Below are 15,829 nucleotides of genomic sequence, written 5' to 3' on the forward strand. Positions count from 1 at the left end.
TTTTTGAAGTGCTTGAAATGGAGGTGCTGCAGCACTTTGTCCCCAACCCCAAAGTTAGTATCACATTTTTTTTTACTTTGTTCAATTTTCTCTTGTGATAGCAGCATGTTTAGGAAATTATTATGCCGTGTGTTTTTTTTTCTCCCTGGGTGATGCCTGGTTATGGCATTCTCATCCTAATTGCTGAATTATGTTGCTTTTAATGTACCTCAGAATTGGTTATAGAAAAAACTCAACCACATGAAAGACGTGCTCTTGTCTATCTTAAGAGATGGGAGTACCAAATTCTTTAGAAAGATACTCTTGGGTTTAAGTTCTGGTGGACGGTGTCTCAACTGGAGCCTATACCACCGAGCTATCGCTCGGTTCTCCTCGGAATTGGATATTACCTCTTAAAAAGGAAAATATGGTTTTATATGGTTATGAACATTCTAACTTATGCTGGGGAATATTGTGATCATGGTCAAGACAAGTGGGCACCATGGTTCAATTTACCAGATTCTATCAACCTCGTGCACCCCTACTACTACGAGAAGATGTAACTTGCAAGTAATTAACTGCCTCGCTCACTGATCCTGATGGATTTTCGACAAGGTGTTTTTTTTGCATTTAATATTTTTTTCTTTGAAATTTACCTTTTTTAGGTTTTGAGGTAGTATGCATTCGTGAATTCTCCCTAAGTAAAAGTTTGATCCAATCTGCTGACGTCTGTAGGGAAATTGCTTCATTTCACCTCTCAATCCGCATGGATTGTGCCTAATCCCTCACCACCCAAACAAGCTCTAAAATAATGCCTAATATCACGAAACAGGCCGGAATTCTCAATAATCGACGGGTTTGATATTTTCTGGAAAAGTAAAAGGATTTGTCACGAAATATAAGAGGTATATTCCTAAAGTTCCCAATGCAAGAGGTTAAGCACGAACAAGACGAGGGTGCAAGAACCATCTCCTTGCATGCGCTGCGTTGCGGCAGTTCTCCGGCGAGGCCACCGTGGCCTGGTCTCCAATCGCATGGCCGTGGCGGGAAACCCAAAGTGGCAACCTCCCGCCCCCCAGTCACCGACCCACCCAAGTAAGGCCCCACATCTCGATCTCCGATCCCAACCCCACGTCTCAGCCACGCCACGCCACGCCACGCTACGCCTAGCTAGCCGTCCCCACCCAAAAAAGTCCCCCCTTTCTCTCCCTCCCTCTCTTTCTCTACCCGCACCACCTTCGCTTCCACTCCGCCCCCCCCCCCCCCCCCAAATAATCTCTTCCTCTCTCTCAGCTCTCAAACATCCCCTCTCTCGCCCCAATCCAATCGCGCGGGCGCGACGCCTCTCCTCCTCACCAAAACCTAACCCTGACCTAGGGTTCCATCGGCGGCTGCGGGAACCATGGCGGGCGACGGCAGCGATGCCTTCGCGGACGAGGCGGAGTCCACGGTCACCATCGGCGAGTACATCGAGGGCATCGAGGCCGAGGAGCTGGTACCTCATCTCGAACACCCCCTCTCCTGTGCCCGCTGCATTCGATTTGAGGTGGATTTGGTCACGCTCAGCTTACTGTTAAACCCTAGGAGGCGGATTTGGTGCTGGGCGGGGACGACGGCAAGGAGTGCACCTACGGCGACGGCTACCTCAAACGCCAGGCCGTCTTCTCATGCCTCACCTGCGTGCCCGATGGTGTCGCTGGGGTCTGCACCGCCTGTAGCCTCGCCTGCCACGACGGACATGAGGTGATCCAGCTCACTCTTCCGGTACATTTTGTTCCTGAATAAAAGAGAGGAAATATTACTTTTTTTTTGTTCTGCTTAGTAGGTTACTTCACGTTGCGGCTGCATTAGTTCTTCGTGGAGGGTGGGAACCGAGAAGGGAGCAGGTCAATGGATTTGTTTTTTTTTTGGGGGGGGGGGGGGCAGCTTTGAATCCAGAGCTGCTTTAGATCCAGATCGACTGAGTAATTTGGATCCAGCAGTGGTTATGTGCACTATAATAGTGTATTACGCTGTGACTGCTGTTCTCTACAATGTTCATGTTCTTTTGTGTTTGCATACCAGCAGCCATCTGTGTTCACATCAACTGAATGTTCAACTCTTGCGGCACAATGTCTCAAATGTTTTGTATATAAGTGCTATTGTCTAATAGACAACTATTATGGATAAGGTAAACTGGGCCTTAGGTGTTGTAGGGTAGAGTGGCATTTTGCTACTACTATTGTGATTGCGTTATAGGGAAAATGCCACAACAACTAGAGGTGGGATTGATTTGGGAGAGCTATTACATCAGGAAAATATAGCCTATTTTGGGAATGGTTTTGTGGTTGCTGGCGTGTTAACGCGAAACACCCCATTGGTGACACATTTCTTCAAACAACAGTTAGGAATAGGGGGGTTTCATAGTATAGGTTGATGTAGTTGTCTGGGACAAATCTGAAGCAATCACATTTCACCATAACTATAGATTGTTTGCTGTCTATAAAATGCATGCATGTGTACCTAAGGATTCGTGAACTGGTGTCATGCATTAGTGGTAGCCAAATTATCTGTGGCCGTCTTCTGGGTTAGGCATTTCAGAGAAAAAAAACTGTGAAATAGCTTGTGACTAATCAATGATCATTCTTTTGTGAGTCGAGTTTACCCATGCTTAGTAAGTCATCAATGTATACACATATACTTACGGAAAACAACAGCTTCAATATTCTGGTATTAGCAATATTGATTATCCTATGGCATGTGGGGCTTTCAAGGTACTACTTTGCTTTTGATATGATGCTTGATTAATATTAAGCTGGCGCTTGTAAACTTCTGGAAAGATGTCTATCAAACTGGCACGGTGGTTGATGATTTAAGATGCTTGTGCCAGCTATTTGTAGGACCATTTTGTTAGACTAGACTGAGTAAGTTGATCCATTCAATAAAAAGTGCAATGTTGGTATGTCGCATGGGATTAGGACGCTACTGGATTCACATGTTTTGGGGTTAACAAATCATTTTGTTTTCATGATGAGTATTGACTTGTATATTGTTGCTCCGTGCTTTCTTCTCAAATTAAAAAAAAACACCATCCCAAGATCACTAAGTAACCTTCTCTATTAATTGATTACTCTAATAAAGGCCTCGTGTTAGGGAGTAAGGTGATTTGCAGACATTACCTTAGTTGTCCTAAACTGACGCCTATTCAGGAACATGACTACTTGCTTACCAGTAATTGTCCACATGCAATGCATTTTTTGTGCATTATATATTGCGTAAAAATTAATTGATCCAAATTAAGAAATTATATTTACTGTAACATATTATGACCTGACACCAATTTAAAACTTCACTGTCATAAACTTATTACTATGTTGGTTTTAGACTATTAATTGCTGGAGGGAAAAATACAATTGATGCTTTTATATTAGTATAGATATTCAAGGAAGATCATACAACAATCAATAATATTGTTGGACGGAACATGGCTGGATGCTGTAGCAAAGTCGCAAAGATAGTGGAACATTTGCTTGTGTGAAGGATTCTATTTGCTAAGGGTCAGCAGTAAGACACATGCATTCATGTGTAAAAGATTCTTTGTATGGGATGTTGTTGATCACTTGTAGTTAAACACAAGGCTTTTCTTGCAAATTCAAACTAATTTGCAAGTAGTTGCACTGTAATTTGGGATAATCATATGATTATTTGGTATGCTAGTTTTTATCTTGTTTATACTTGATTACATATTTGTGGTTTCACGGCAAATGCATGCATGTTCCATGTCTATCTAGGAATTACATGTATGCATCAAACCCTTTATAACTGCAACTTAGAAAGCAGCTAGAAAAAGGTAACGCTTTTAGTCATCTGATTTAATTTTCTATATACATTTTATGTTAGCCTGGAGTAGCTAGTTAGAGCTTTGCTGTCAGAGTCGATCCTTAACAGTGAACTGCTTGTCCATGACTCTTGCCTCCAAAGGGATTATGGGTGCACTGTAGAAAACCTACATGTAGAATCATATTAAAATGGTCAACTATTAGGTCAAGAATTTCAATGCTTGAACAGAAAGCCTTCTTTGATATGATTTGCTTTATTAATTGTTCAAAAGTTCAATAATTTTTTTGCAATGGGAATGATGAGACTAGAGCAATCATATAGAAGGAATACATTGCCTTCTTTTGGATATATATTTAGTTAGATCTGCACAATCAGAACCTGGGAAATAAGTTCTATCGATTAATGTGCATGGGTGGAGTTGATTGTTCTTCTTACATTTCTGTGACTTAACTCTGTTGGAGCTTGTTTGGAGGATTGAAGAATAAACACTACTGCTACACTTCAGCAAAGTTCTGTGTCGATTGCACATTCATAATTCTGCAGTGTACACACAACTCACTCTAGATGGTAGATAATGTAGCGCAATTGATTTGTATCATTATGATGGGATTTAGGCATCTCATGTTAGGATAGTGACTCGCATGTTTACCCATACTTCTCAACTCTAGTAATGGTGCTTTACATAATTGGAATATTGATTTAAGAGTGGTGATATATGTTGGTAGATAATTTGTTCAGTAGCATGATTGCAAAGCCATGACTCCTCTTGGTGATATGGTAGATTGTAGTTAGTGCGGTATATATATAGTTGCTGAATTGTGCTGTACCTGGGAGTCGAAAGTTCCTTAGTATGCTGTCATTTATAGCAAAAAGTGATTCAAATGCATGTTGAAAGTAATGTATGGGATTACTTATCACTATTTTTTTTTCACATTTTCTCCAGGTCAGTTTGGTTACCTCACTTACATCAAAAGAATGAAAATGAATATTATGCTTACTCATCAGCTATATTCTGTAGTTCTTTGTTTTCTTATCACTATTATACTTAGATTCATTTTACTCTTCTAAAGGTTGTTGAACTTTGGACAAAGCGAAAGTTTCGTTGTGACTGTGGCAACTCTAAGTTTGGTGGTCACCTTTGCAAACTTTGCCCTGAGAAAGATTCTGAGAATCCAGCGAATTCTTATAACCATAACTTCAAAGGTTCCTACTGCACATGTGGTAGGCCTTATCCTGATCCAGAAGCCAAGGAGCAAATTGAAATGATGCAATGCTGTCTTTGTGAGGACTGGTTTCATGAGAATCACATTGGTCTAAACTCTGTTGAAGAGGTTTTCTACTTTCCATGATCTTCTTTAACAATATCATATTTGCCAACTGCTTTCCATGATCGGATTCTTGTGTGAAAATGTGCATGTTGTTCACCTGTATCTGCAATAGTGCCATTCTATCCTAGTATTGCTCATGTTTTTTTCCTTGAACTTCATTTCATCTTGATGTATTATTTTGACGTTAGACTTTAAGGAAACAGTCATTAGGATGCAATGTGCTATTTCTCAGGCCCGTATTAACCCATCCATTTGCTGGGTGAAACTAGAAAACTAATGCATTGCTCCATTAATCTTTCAATTGTTGGATTGTTTGGTCTTCTAACTTTACTTTCCCAGCAGAACAATTGCTGATGAGCTATGCTGTTTTGGACTAAGAACCACTCATTGATCAGCCGTACAACTAGCTTACACATTGATTTAACAGTTTTTCTTATACTTTATCAGGTGCTGCAAACTTCATGCATGTTTGTTAACTCATTTCGTTTGATCATTAGAGGTCTTTTCATATATTCATAGGATAAATGTAGCATATTCTATTTAAGTTCTATGGTACTTCGCTAAACATAATGTGTGATCAAGGACTTTCTTGTGTTGCAGATACCACGAGATGAGGAAGGAGAGCCGCTCTACGAGGATTTTATATGCCATAAATGCTCACCTGTTTGCTATTTCTTGAAATTGTATCCAGATACTATTTGGGCTTCAAGTACGCAGAATTCTACATCACAAGCTGATAAAAATGATTCAAATGTGACAGAAGGACCTTTGGGTCATTCTAATGTTGAGAAACATGAAAATGGTGCCATTCTTGATCATATGGGTATTGAAAAGACCACTATAGAGGATAATTGCACAAAGGATGTCACTGTTCCTGAGAAGGCCAATTTGGACAGTTCTGGTAGAGACTGCAAGATAGGAATGGATATAAATACGAAGTCAGTTGACTCTGAGAAAAGTATGCCCTTTTTCATGTCTAAAGGCTGGAGAGATACTCTATGTAGATGCAAAACATGCACCAACTTCTACACAGAACAAGGTATTGCATATCTTATTGACAAGGAGGACTCTATTGATGAATATGAGAAGATTGCCAAACAGAAGAGGGAGAAGAAATTGGAGCAACAGGAAGGAGCTGAAACAAACTTTCTCAATTCACTTAACCATGTTCAGAAAATAGAGATCTTGAGTGGCATTAATGACATGAAGAATGAGTTTCAGTCCTTTCTGGTAAGTCTCTTAAATTTGATTGATAAGTAGGTGAATACATTTTAGCATTGAATTGAAAGAACTAAATAGCCCATAAAAGTTTAATGACGCTTCTAAGAAAATTGTCTTACTGATAGTCCTTGCTAGAACATTTGACCAGTCAAAGTGGACAACTACATGTTTTGAAATAATTCTCAAACAGGCATTCTTAAGAACACCTTGTAAACAAGTAATGATTGTTACTCCTATGCATCTCTCTTAAACATGATGACTAATATATGGATGCATGGGTAGTCTACTGGTCTAGGCTGCATTGGTGCAACAGAGTGGTAAATTTTTTAGTTTCAAGTGGTTACCAAGCTAGCTTGCCCTGCCACATCTATTAGGTATTGTGCCAATGTCCAAATATGTTGGACACTCAGCATTTTCGCAACACCTCTTAACATGTATGGTTAGATCCTAAAACATTGCAGGACATTCCCAGCATGGCTCTAATATGTCCTGATAAACTCGTTTGCTGTCTTCAAATATGACCGCTTGTTTTTTCTAATATGTTAGTTTGCACACAGCTAGATTTTGTTTGCTTCAAATATAAACATTTCAATCTATTTAAATCTTTGTTGCTCACATATATCATTATATCTGTTTTTTTAATCCAGAAAGGAGGAATGCCATTTCATTCTATCCACACCATTTGTCAACACAATCTGTTTCTAAAACAATTTAAATTCTTGTCAGCAAGATCACCTTTGTTTTGGTGTTCTTCAGTTGCTCATGTTAAGTTTGTGTCTGATTAATGTTTTTGCTTTCTTTGATACTTTGAGCAGGAATCTTTTGATTCGTCAAAACCGGTCACATCTGAAGATATACGAGCTGTCTTCGAGAATCTTACTAAGAAGAAACAGAGGTTATCTTAAACTTGTATTGCTTGAGATCCTGCCAGAGGCAAATGCTCCTCCACTGTACATTGGACCTTGAGTTCTTATCTGGGTGCTAGTGGACTTCCTAGTAATGTTATGTGCTAGTGGGAACAGTAATGCTCTGTCACAGTAGTTGCCGATGGCCCAGCACAGAGAACAAATTCCATGAATCTGAATGCTGTTAGATGGTAATTTACATAAACACAAAATTGTGCTATCGCTGTAATTTTTCTTTACAAGTCACTTGTAGCTATAGTGGTGTTGCTAGTTCTACAAGGTTACTATATGTGATCGAGCACGGCGTTCTATATATGACTGAATTGCCATCTGACTCACCGTGGAGGCTAAAGGGGGCCATGAGCCCTCATCCTCTTGAAAAGAAATTCTCAGGCTTGTAATTCTACCATTGCAAAGCACAAAATTGAGCATGTTCCTCTGGCCTGGCCTAGTCTTATGTTTCTCTCGGAGCTCTGAACGCAAGCCTGCAGTCGGAGGCGCCTCTTGCAGCATCTTCAGGAGGAAGAAGGGGAAGACGATGACATCCGATTTGTAACACTAGGAATCTATGCACGACAACTCTGCCTCATCCTGGTTTCCATCAACTGCCGACGCCATGATCTCGAGGCGATGGCGATGCTCCAGCTGCGATTCATGTCGACATTGACAGCAGCTAGCTGATGATCGATGGAATGGACAAGATGATCGACGCCTACGAAACAAAATCTTGCTGGAATAGAAGTGTCTCCGGTGAGATTCTTGCATAATCCTCATGTTCCAAAAAAGAACGGTTAGATTGAGAGTATTACGTGGAATTGACTGAGATCTAGTTCATCTTTTTAATCAAGATTCACCGTACAAGTGCTGGTGTACAAGAAGCCCCTCATCAAGAAAAGTTCAGTAAACTCTCTCTCTATATATACTATATATCTATTATGTGTCTAGTTATACTGTAGTTCACTATTACGCTACCCTTCAGTTTCAAAAATAATATAGTTGCGTTCCACAATATAGGTCAGTTACTATAAATATATATGATCGTAACTTGGTACCATCTATAGTCATATTATGTGATTTTTGTCATATGATCGTAACTTATTCACCTCTGCGTCCACCCTCAGTTACGATTCCAAAAGCAGTATAGTTACGATCCACAATATAGGTTAGTTATTATAAATGTTGCGATCCACAAAATATATCAGTTACTACAAATATATATGATCGTAACTATATTATTTTTAGGATTGCAACTATACTGCTATTGGGATTGTAACTGACCCAGTTACGATTCTAAAAGCAGTATAGTTGCGATCCGCAAGATATGTTAGTTACTATAAAAGCAGTATTATATTGTAACTATATAACGATCATAAAACTTCATCAAAATATAGTTTTCATAGATCTTATTTTGTTAAGCTATTTTTTCAATAATATGCTTCAAATAGATTGAAAAATCAAATATGTGATTCTAGATATATTTTACTTTAAAGATTCAAATCATGATAGCAGGTCATTTCACCTATCTCAATTCTTGTATACCACACTAAAACGACATATTTGGAATCAGAGTAAGTAGTATATTGCTCACGAGAATAAAATCATGATAGCTGGAAAATGATTTTAAATATGAATACAATAATATCAACTTTGTATAACAAAACTTACCGATTGATACTAGACGTACTAGGGGCAGCGAGAAAGATGATACATCTTTGTACGTTTCTCATGTCTTTGCCATCATTACTATACTATTAGTCATAAGTGTTGACCCATCATATCGATTGTATAAAAACCATTATTGAAAATGTACCACTGCATGTTCTTAACCTTCCGTGCCTAAACAATGATTTAGCCATTAAGAATCGACACTAAAACTGACAATCAGTATCGGTTCGTGTTACAAACTAATATTGATACATTAGTGCTTGTTCTAACCACGAATCGTCATTGATACATCAGCATCAGTATTGGTTCTAGCCACTAACCACTACTGATACATCAGTGCCAATTTTAACCACAAAACGCCACTGATAATCAGTATTAGTGTCGGTTCTAACAACGAACCACCACTGATGATTGCTATAGTAACTGAGCTGGAAAAAATTCTTAACATTTTCATAAGAAGCTGAATGAAGACATATTTTATATAAAAATTATAGTTCTCAATGAGATTTACAACTTTGTAGTTGATTTTTTTTAATTTGAGGCCGTTTAAATGCCTAAATAATCATAATAAATTTTTAGCCGACCACCGTATCTTAAGAATTCATAACTTTTTCATAAGTTGGATGGGGGAAAACTTTATATGAAAATTGTAGCCGTCGACGAGATTTGCAACTTTGTAGTTGATCATCTTTTCTATTTGAAGCCATATATATGCAGAAATAAACGTCTAAAGATTGTCAAAGAAACTACACACTTGGACACAAATTATTTGCTAGATCTAGTGTAAAACACTAGTAGGTATTATTGAGAAAGTCATACATAGGATCACAAAGTTAAAAACTATAAATTTAAATATTTTTATCATGAGTTTGGTAACTTGGATTGATAAAACGTCTGCGCAGCACTAACTATCAATGTAGCGTTATGTTTCATAATATTTCTCAAGCTAATCGGAGAAGGTCAATTTTTTATCAAAAATTTTAGAGGTCCTATTGAGGGTCTTCTGAGCCTTTTTGAGGTCAAGAAAGGTATAGATCAGAAGACCTATAATTTTTCGGATGGGTCTCCTTGTAAGCTTCGAAAGTAGAGGTCGAACGTCAAAATCAGACTCTGTATGTAAAAGTTATAGTTATTTTACTTAACACTGTACATATTGGAAACACTTTTTCATACGGAGTCGGATGGAGTTAAACTTTATATAAACATTGTAGAACTCGATGAGATGCATAATTTTTTAGTTGATAACTTTTTCATATAAGATCATTTAGATGTTCAAATAGCCGTTCAAACGTTCAATTAGAAGATATCAAAATGATTGATTTTGCCATTATAATCAAGAATGAATGAGAGATGAGATTGTTAAAGGGATCATGCGCGTGGAGCAGAGCTGCTGTGAGGTCGTGAGTTTGAGTCCTGGGAACCGCATACGAGCTAAAATCGCGGAGTTGCTATGAGCTCGGGTGCGTTCGGTGAGCAGTGATTGGTCGGGTTCTTTTGGTTGTGAAAAAAATATTTTTTGATTTTTCGGCTCAAAAAATATTGAATCGAGTACCGACTATTACTGCTGGTTGGTCACCAACCGATATTGATAGGGATTTCAGTACCGGTTCTATAACTGACATTAATAATTATAAACTATCAGTACTGAATAATTAGTGATGATTCAAAACTCGTTACGGATAGCGAATTTGAATCACTGTGTTCTGCTTAGTGCTTTTACTCTGTAGAGATGTGTCTGGTCCAGTCAGTGTATTGATGTTTCGGACTGACATGACCGAGTTGTCGGGAACTTTTGGACCTAGTCTCGGACGTACGTACTGATGTGCTTAAGAAACGAGAGGTTAACGAAAACATGGAACATGTCGCATGGACTAAGAAGAACCTGCAGACTGATTGATGTGGCGCCAAAACCAGTTCGCTACCTGCCTTTTCCTTCTCTGATTCGTTGACATGTGGTTGACGCTAGCAACTTCATCGATCGAAAAATCGATGTGACAGCGCTTAATTAACAATCGACGACGATCGTGCTTAGTGGTTCAAAAAGACTAACAATGGCCTGATAATTGACAGTTTCAATTGCTGACCGAATTGATGCATGGGTAACCATGATGCGTACAGCCAAATATTATTAGCAAGTCACCGTCTCGTAAAAAATTCTCTTGTTCAGCGACAATTTAGCAACGTGAGAGAACCACAATAATATTTTTGCAATGACTACCGCGATTACAATAGGAACTGGCGATCAAAGCAGAAGTTTGAATGTTCAGTTGGTGCCTGAAACGACCTATGTTTATATCTAGGTATACGGAGGAGGGAGTAGGTAATTTATGCATCATATCGATCCCAGACTTAACTATATAATAACTTTATTAAGGAGTAGCTAGGCGATCGGCAGGTCGTACCCGTCGTTTAATCATGTCGCCCGTGTCTGTTTTGATCGGTGTCTGTCTTGAGAGCCAGTGTACGTTTTGCAAAGACAAAAGAGATGGAGCAGTAGTTAGTATATACCCAATGTCAGTGCAGGACGCAGAGAAAAGTACATGTAAGAGTTTGTTAATTGGGATTAGGTACTTGGAAGACGCCTCTTGATATTCATGGTGAACCTAGCTTTTAGTTTGGGTGTTGCGGGCTGCATCCAAAAGCCTGATCAATCAGTACAATGGCAGTAGGTAGCATTTTTGTGCCCGTGCACACGCGCGAGTCAAGACATTTTTGTTCGTGTGCCTTCACTTGCAGGTGGATCTATCGATGGACCGATCCATCCGGCCATCCCAGCCTACCCAACACGCACCGGTAGTATGTAGCTGCAGGCCAATCAACGATCGACCGGTCTTGTAATGAGCTAATCTGCTCCTTGGATACATATTCTGTGTGTATGCTACTCCTCTTGTAATGGCCGCGCTAAGGTAAAGAGCAATGCACATTCTATTATACTGTTTCCTTCACTATGTAAACAATGTTTCTTTGGAATAATTTAACTTGGATCCCTGCAGTATCATAATGCTTGTGATTTTAATCAAGGAGTGGCCTAAATTAATCGTTTGAACTCTAGAATAGTGAATTTTGAAGTTCACTGACAGTGTGCTTCTATTCTTAAAGTTGAAGTATGAGTATATTGGCTGTGGCCTCTGAGAAATAAGTCATTAGTTTACTTGTGATGAGTGATTGATATTGATATTTATTTGGTGTGATGATCTTTGGTTTTATATGAGCTTTGATGTGATTTGAATTGATTTGGGATTTTATTTGAGCATATTGATTATGGATTAACTGTAATTGGAGTTAAAGATATATGTTTGCATGTCTCATGGTGTGCAAGTGATGGATGCAACTTGACGGTCGATGACAGGATAATTGGGGACAAGCGGAGTGCTTGGTGCTGAACGATCAAGGAGGCTGGGCGGAGTCAAGGGTGATTCTAGCTGAACACGTGGAGTCAAGCAAAGCATGAAAGGTGGATGGAGACGACGTGTTGATAAAGTCAAGCGAAGGGAATACCAGTGCAAGTGATAAGGCGGCCCGGGGGATCGGTAGTATGAGAGACTTTCTAGCGGTCAGGATCGTATGACGGAGTATACACATCAACATCAAAGCGCGTGCTTAAGGTGTAAGCAAGGCGGCGAGTCATGCTTTGCGAAGCGTGTAGGCGGTTTCGTGGTTTGGCCTTAAAACCGTGGGAGGACTAGAGGAGTACGTGACACCATCGTGAAACTTGTGTCGAGACAAAGCTAAGTTGTGAAGGCGCCGTAGCCGTCCGATGAATGAAGAAGAAAATGGACCAAAATACCCTCGGGGTTAGGTAGGAGTGTACTACAAGAGAGGGGTATTTTGGGAAAAATCTAGGAAACTTAGGGGTCAAGTTTTCTAAGCTTATAAATAGAGGGGTAGGGTTATGAGAGAGTTTGAACCAGCCACTTGACCCTCCTTATGTCACCCATTTGAGAGCTTAGAGTTAGGGTTTTAGAGGAGAGAATGATGAGTGCTTAGCCTATGTAATATGTGAGAGTTTGAGAGATAAATATTTGTAATCCGCTTAAAATAGGGCTGACCTCTTTGAGTAATGAAGTTTATATTTTTGAAAGTTTGTAATCCTTCTAGTTTCCCTCTATCGGTTCCCTTGCAAGTTTGCAAGTTTTTCAGTTTCCGGTTTTGATTTTTTGTTTTGGTTTTTAGGCTGAAATTTCAGCACCTTGTGAGATCATTCTTCTTGTTACTAGAGGTATAAAATTCGCATATACATGCTTATGTGATGGGGTCTTGAATTCTCTTGCCTCAAGACAATCAACTTGGAGAGTTTCGTTGCTCGGTGTTCATCTTTTCTTGTTTCTTTTCAAGTTGTGATCTTTCGAGTGCTAAGATACATGGATTGATCTTAAATGGAACCTATGGTTCACATACCATCTGTGGAGTTGTGTTGCTCGATTTTCTCTTGTTAAAATTTCTCTCTATTTTTGCTTTTGCTTGAGTTTTGAGGTGCGTTGGGTGATCCAAATAGGAGAAGACCATCGATTTCGCAAGAAATTTGTTGAGACGCCTATTCATCCCCCTTTAGTCGCCAATCTTGTTCCTACAATTAGTATCGGAGCTAGTTTAATCACTTATTAACCTTAATCGGTTTTGTGATCCGTAGGCGACATGGAGAGAAGTGGGAAGATTCCGCTGTTTGATGGCCGTGATTTCTCGTACTGGAAGGTGCGCATGGAGGCTTATCTCTTAAGCTAAGGAAGTGCAATTTGGGAGGTAGTTGATTCCAACTACGAGATCCCTACTGCTCGCATTACTCAGGTTCAAATGAACAGTATGAGGCCAACAACAAGACCAGAAATATTTTGTTCACAAGTTTGATTCGGAATGAGTTTGACAGGGTTCAACACCTCTGTACTGCCCGGGTGATTTGGACTACTATGAGTGTCTTTCATGAAGGCACTAATCAGATTAAGGCTAGACGCCAAAGCATATACAAACAAGAATATCAAATTTTTGTGCAAGGCCTCGAAGAGTCTTTGGATGCCATGTTTGCTCGCTTTGATGGAATTGTTAGCAATCTTCGATCAACTGGTGTTTTACCCTATTCTGACCACGAGAGAGCGATCAAGCTTCTCTATGCTCTGGATCATAGCATATGGGAAGTGAAGATCTCAAATATTGAAGATTCATCAAGTTACGACATATTAACTTGTCATGAACTCTTCAGCAAGCTCAAGTCCACCGAAATAGCCAAAGCGGCTCGGATTGGTCTCGGAAACCCCCTGTCTCTGAACATGGCGTTGGTTTTCGGACCTAGCAGTGGCAACCAGTCTGGAGTTGGTGTTTCTTGTGTTACACTTTATCTGGTGGATTTACTTTGTCTTCCTTGGTCTCTATCACAGAGGAGCAGGTGGATGTGCTTGATGATGAGTATCTTGCACTGATCGTGAAGACATTCACTCGCTTCTACAACAACTGCCGAGACCGGAGGAGGGGCAGTACCCGTGCCTGCTTTGAGTGTGGTGACACCACCCACTTTAAGATAGACTGCCCCAATCTCAAGAAGAAGGAAGACCGCGACCATGACTACGACAAGCACAAGAAGAAGGACAAGAAACCCTACTTCAAAAAGAATAGTGACAAGACGGCCTCGATATTCAAGTCCATGTGATCATGGAGTGTTATCTGCATTCCTCTTTGATATGTGGCACCAACATTCTTTAATCTGAAGGGCATCTTGACATATCAATAGACTCCAAATGAAGTGATAAAGGAGATCTTCTGCTCATGTCTCGATGTATACTAATTTGGTGATAACCGGAGTAGGCATCGAGAAGGATTAGATAGAAGCAACCCGAGGTGGAGTCAACTATCGTATCTATTCATGGTAGAGAAAAAGCATCCCGAGGGAAGGCTTTGTTGAGATCAGTGAAGTCAACAAACATTAGCATTTACCATTCGATTTTTTGACCATGATAGGATTTGAGATCCACTCGAGGTGATCCATCTCCCAAATAAAACCTACCTTGGTGAGGCTTTTGATTTCCTCTTTGATGGCTTCTTTCCAGTCGTGCATGAACCGCTAGAGCTTCTGCTTGACCGGCTTTACATCAGGCTAGATAGCTAGTTTGTGCTCAATCGTCTCCCTGGGGATTACGAGCATGTATGACGGTTGCCATGCAAACACGTCGGTATTTGTCTAGAGGAAGGTGATGATCATGAGTTCCTATTTGGGGTCTAGTTTGGAGTTGATCCAAACGGTCTTGGATGGATCTACTGGATTCAGAGGAACTGCTTTGACTTTGTTGTTATATTTCACGACTGTCTTAGGCCTCGAGTTTTTCGTCTCCTTCTCCGGTTGATGCTGTGTGGCCATGTCTAGACTCCATTTGTCACAGTGTAGTCCTATTTTCAGGCAGCCCCGAGCGGTGATGACTCCCTCAAGTCCTAGGATATTCATGCACTGATAAGCATAATGCATGTCTAACATGAATTTGGTAAGAGTAGGTCCTCCTAAGATGACATTGTATGTCGTCTCGAAGTCAACCACGTCGAAAATAATATTTTCCTTCCGGAAGTTGTCATGCTTCTCGAAGGCAACGAGGAGTAATATGTAGCCTATGTGGGTGACCAAAGATGCGGATACTATACCGTAGAATGTTTGAGTAACTGGCTTGATAGCAAACTTGGAGATCTCCATCCCTTTGAGCGCGTTAGTGAAGAGGAGGTTTAGGGAACTCCCTCCATTGATAAGAACTCGGGTAACCATGCAGTAATTGATTGTAGGCTCGACCACTATCGACAAGAGTCTCCGCATCCCCGTACAAGTATCTTGTCGCTGATCCACACCAAGTCGGAGGGTTAACAAGCATGATCCACTAAGGCTCACGGTGCCAACGAGTCATAAAGACTCTAAGGTGCCTGAGTACAACTTGGTACAATGTA

General features: G+C 40.1%; 1 protein-coding gene across 1 annotated transcript; it reads left to right on the forward strand.

The window, feature by feature from the left end:
• Positions 1–1,246: 1,246 nt before the first annotated feature.
• LOC133926837 (uncharacterized) lies at positions 1,247–7,683 on the forward strand. Its single transcript, XM_062372974.1, has 5 exons — positions 1,247–1,474; positions 1,564–1,722; positions 4,869–5,129; positions 5,727–6,356; positions 7,163–7,683. The coding sequence occupies exons 1-5, from the start codon at positions 1,382–1,384 to the stop codon at positions 7,250–7,252; spliced, it is 1,233 nt and encodes a 410-aa protein (XP_062228958.1). The 5' UTR covers positions 1,247–1,381; the 3' UTR covers positions 7,253–7,683.
• Positions 7,684–15,829: the final 8,146 nt, after the last annotated feature.

Source organism: Phragmites australis, chromosome 8 (genome assembly GCF_958298935.1).
Source record: "Phragmites australis chromosome 8, lpPhrAust1.1, whole genome shotgun sequence".
Classification (NCBI taxonomy): Eukaryota; Viridiplantae; Streptophyta; class Magnoliopsida; order Poales; family Poaceae; genus Phragmites; species Phragmites australis.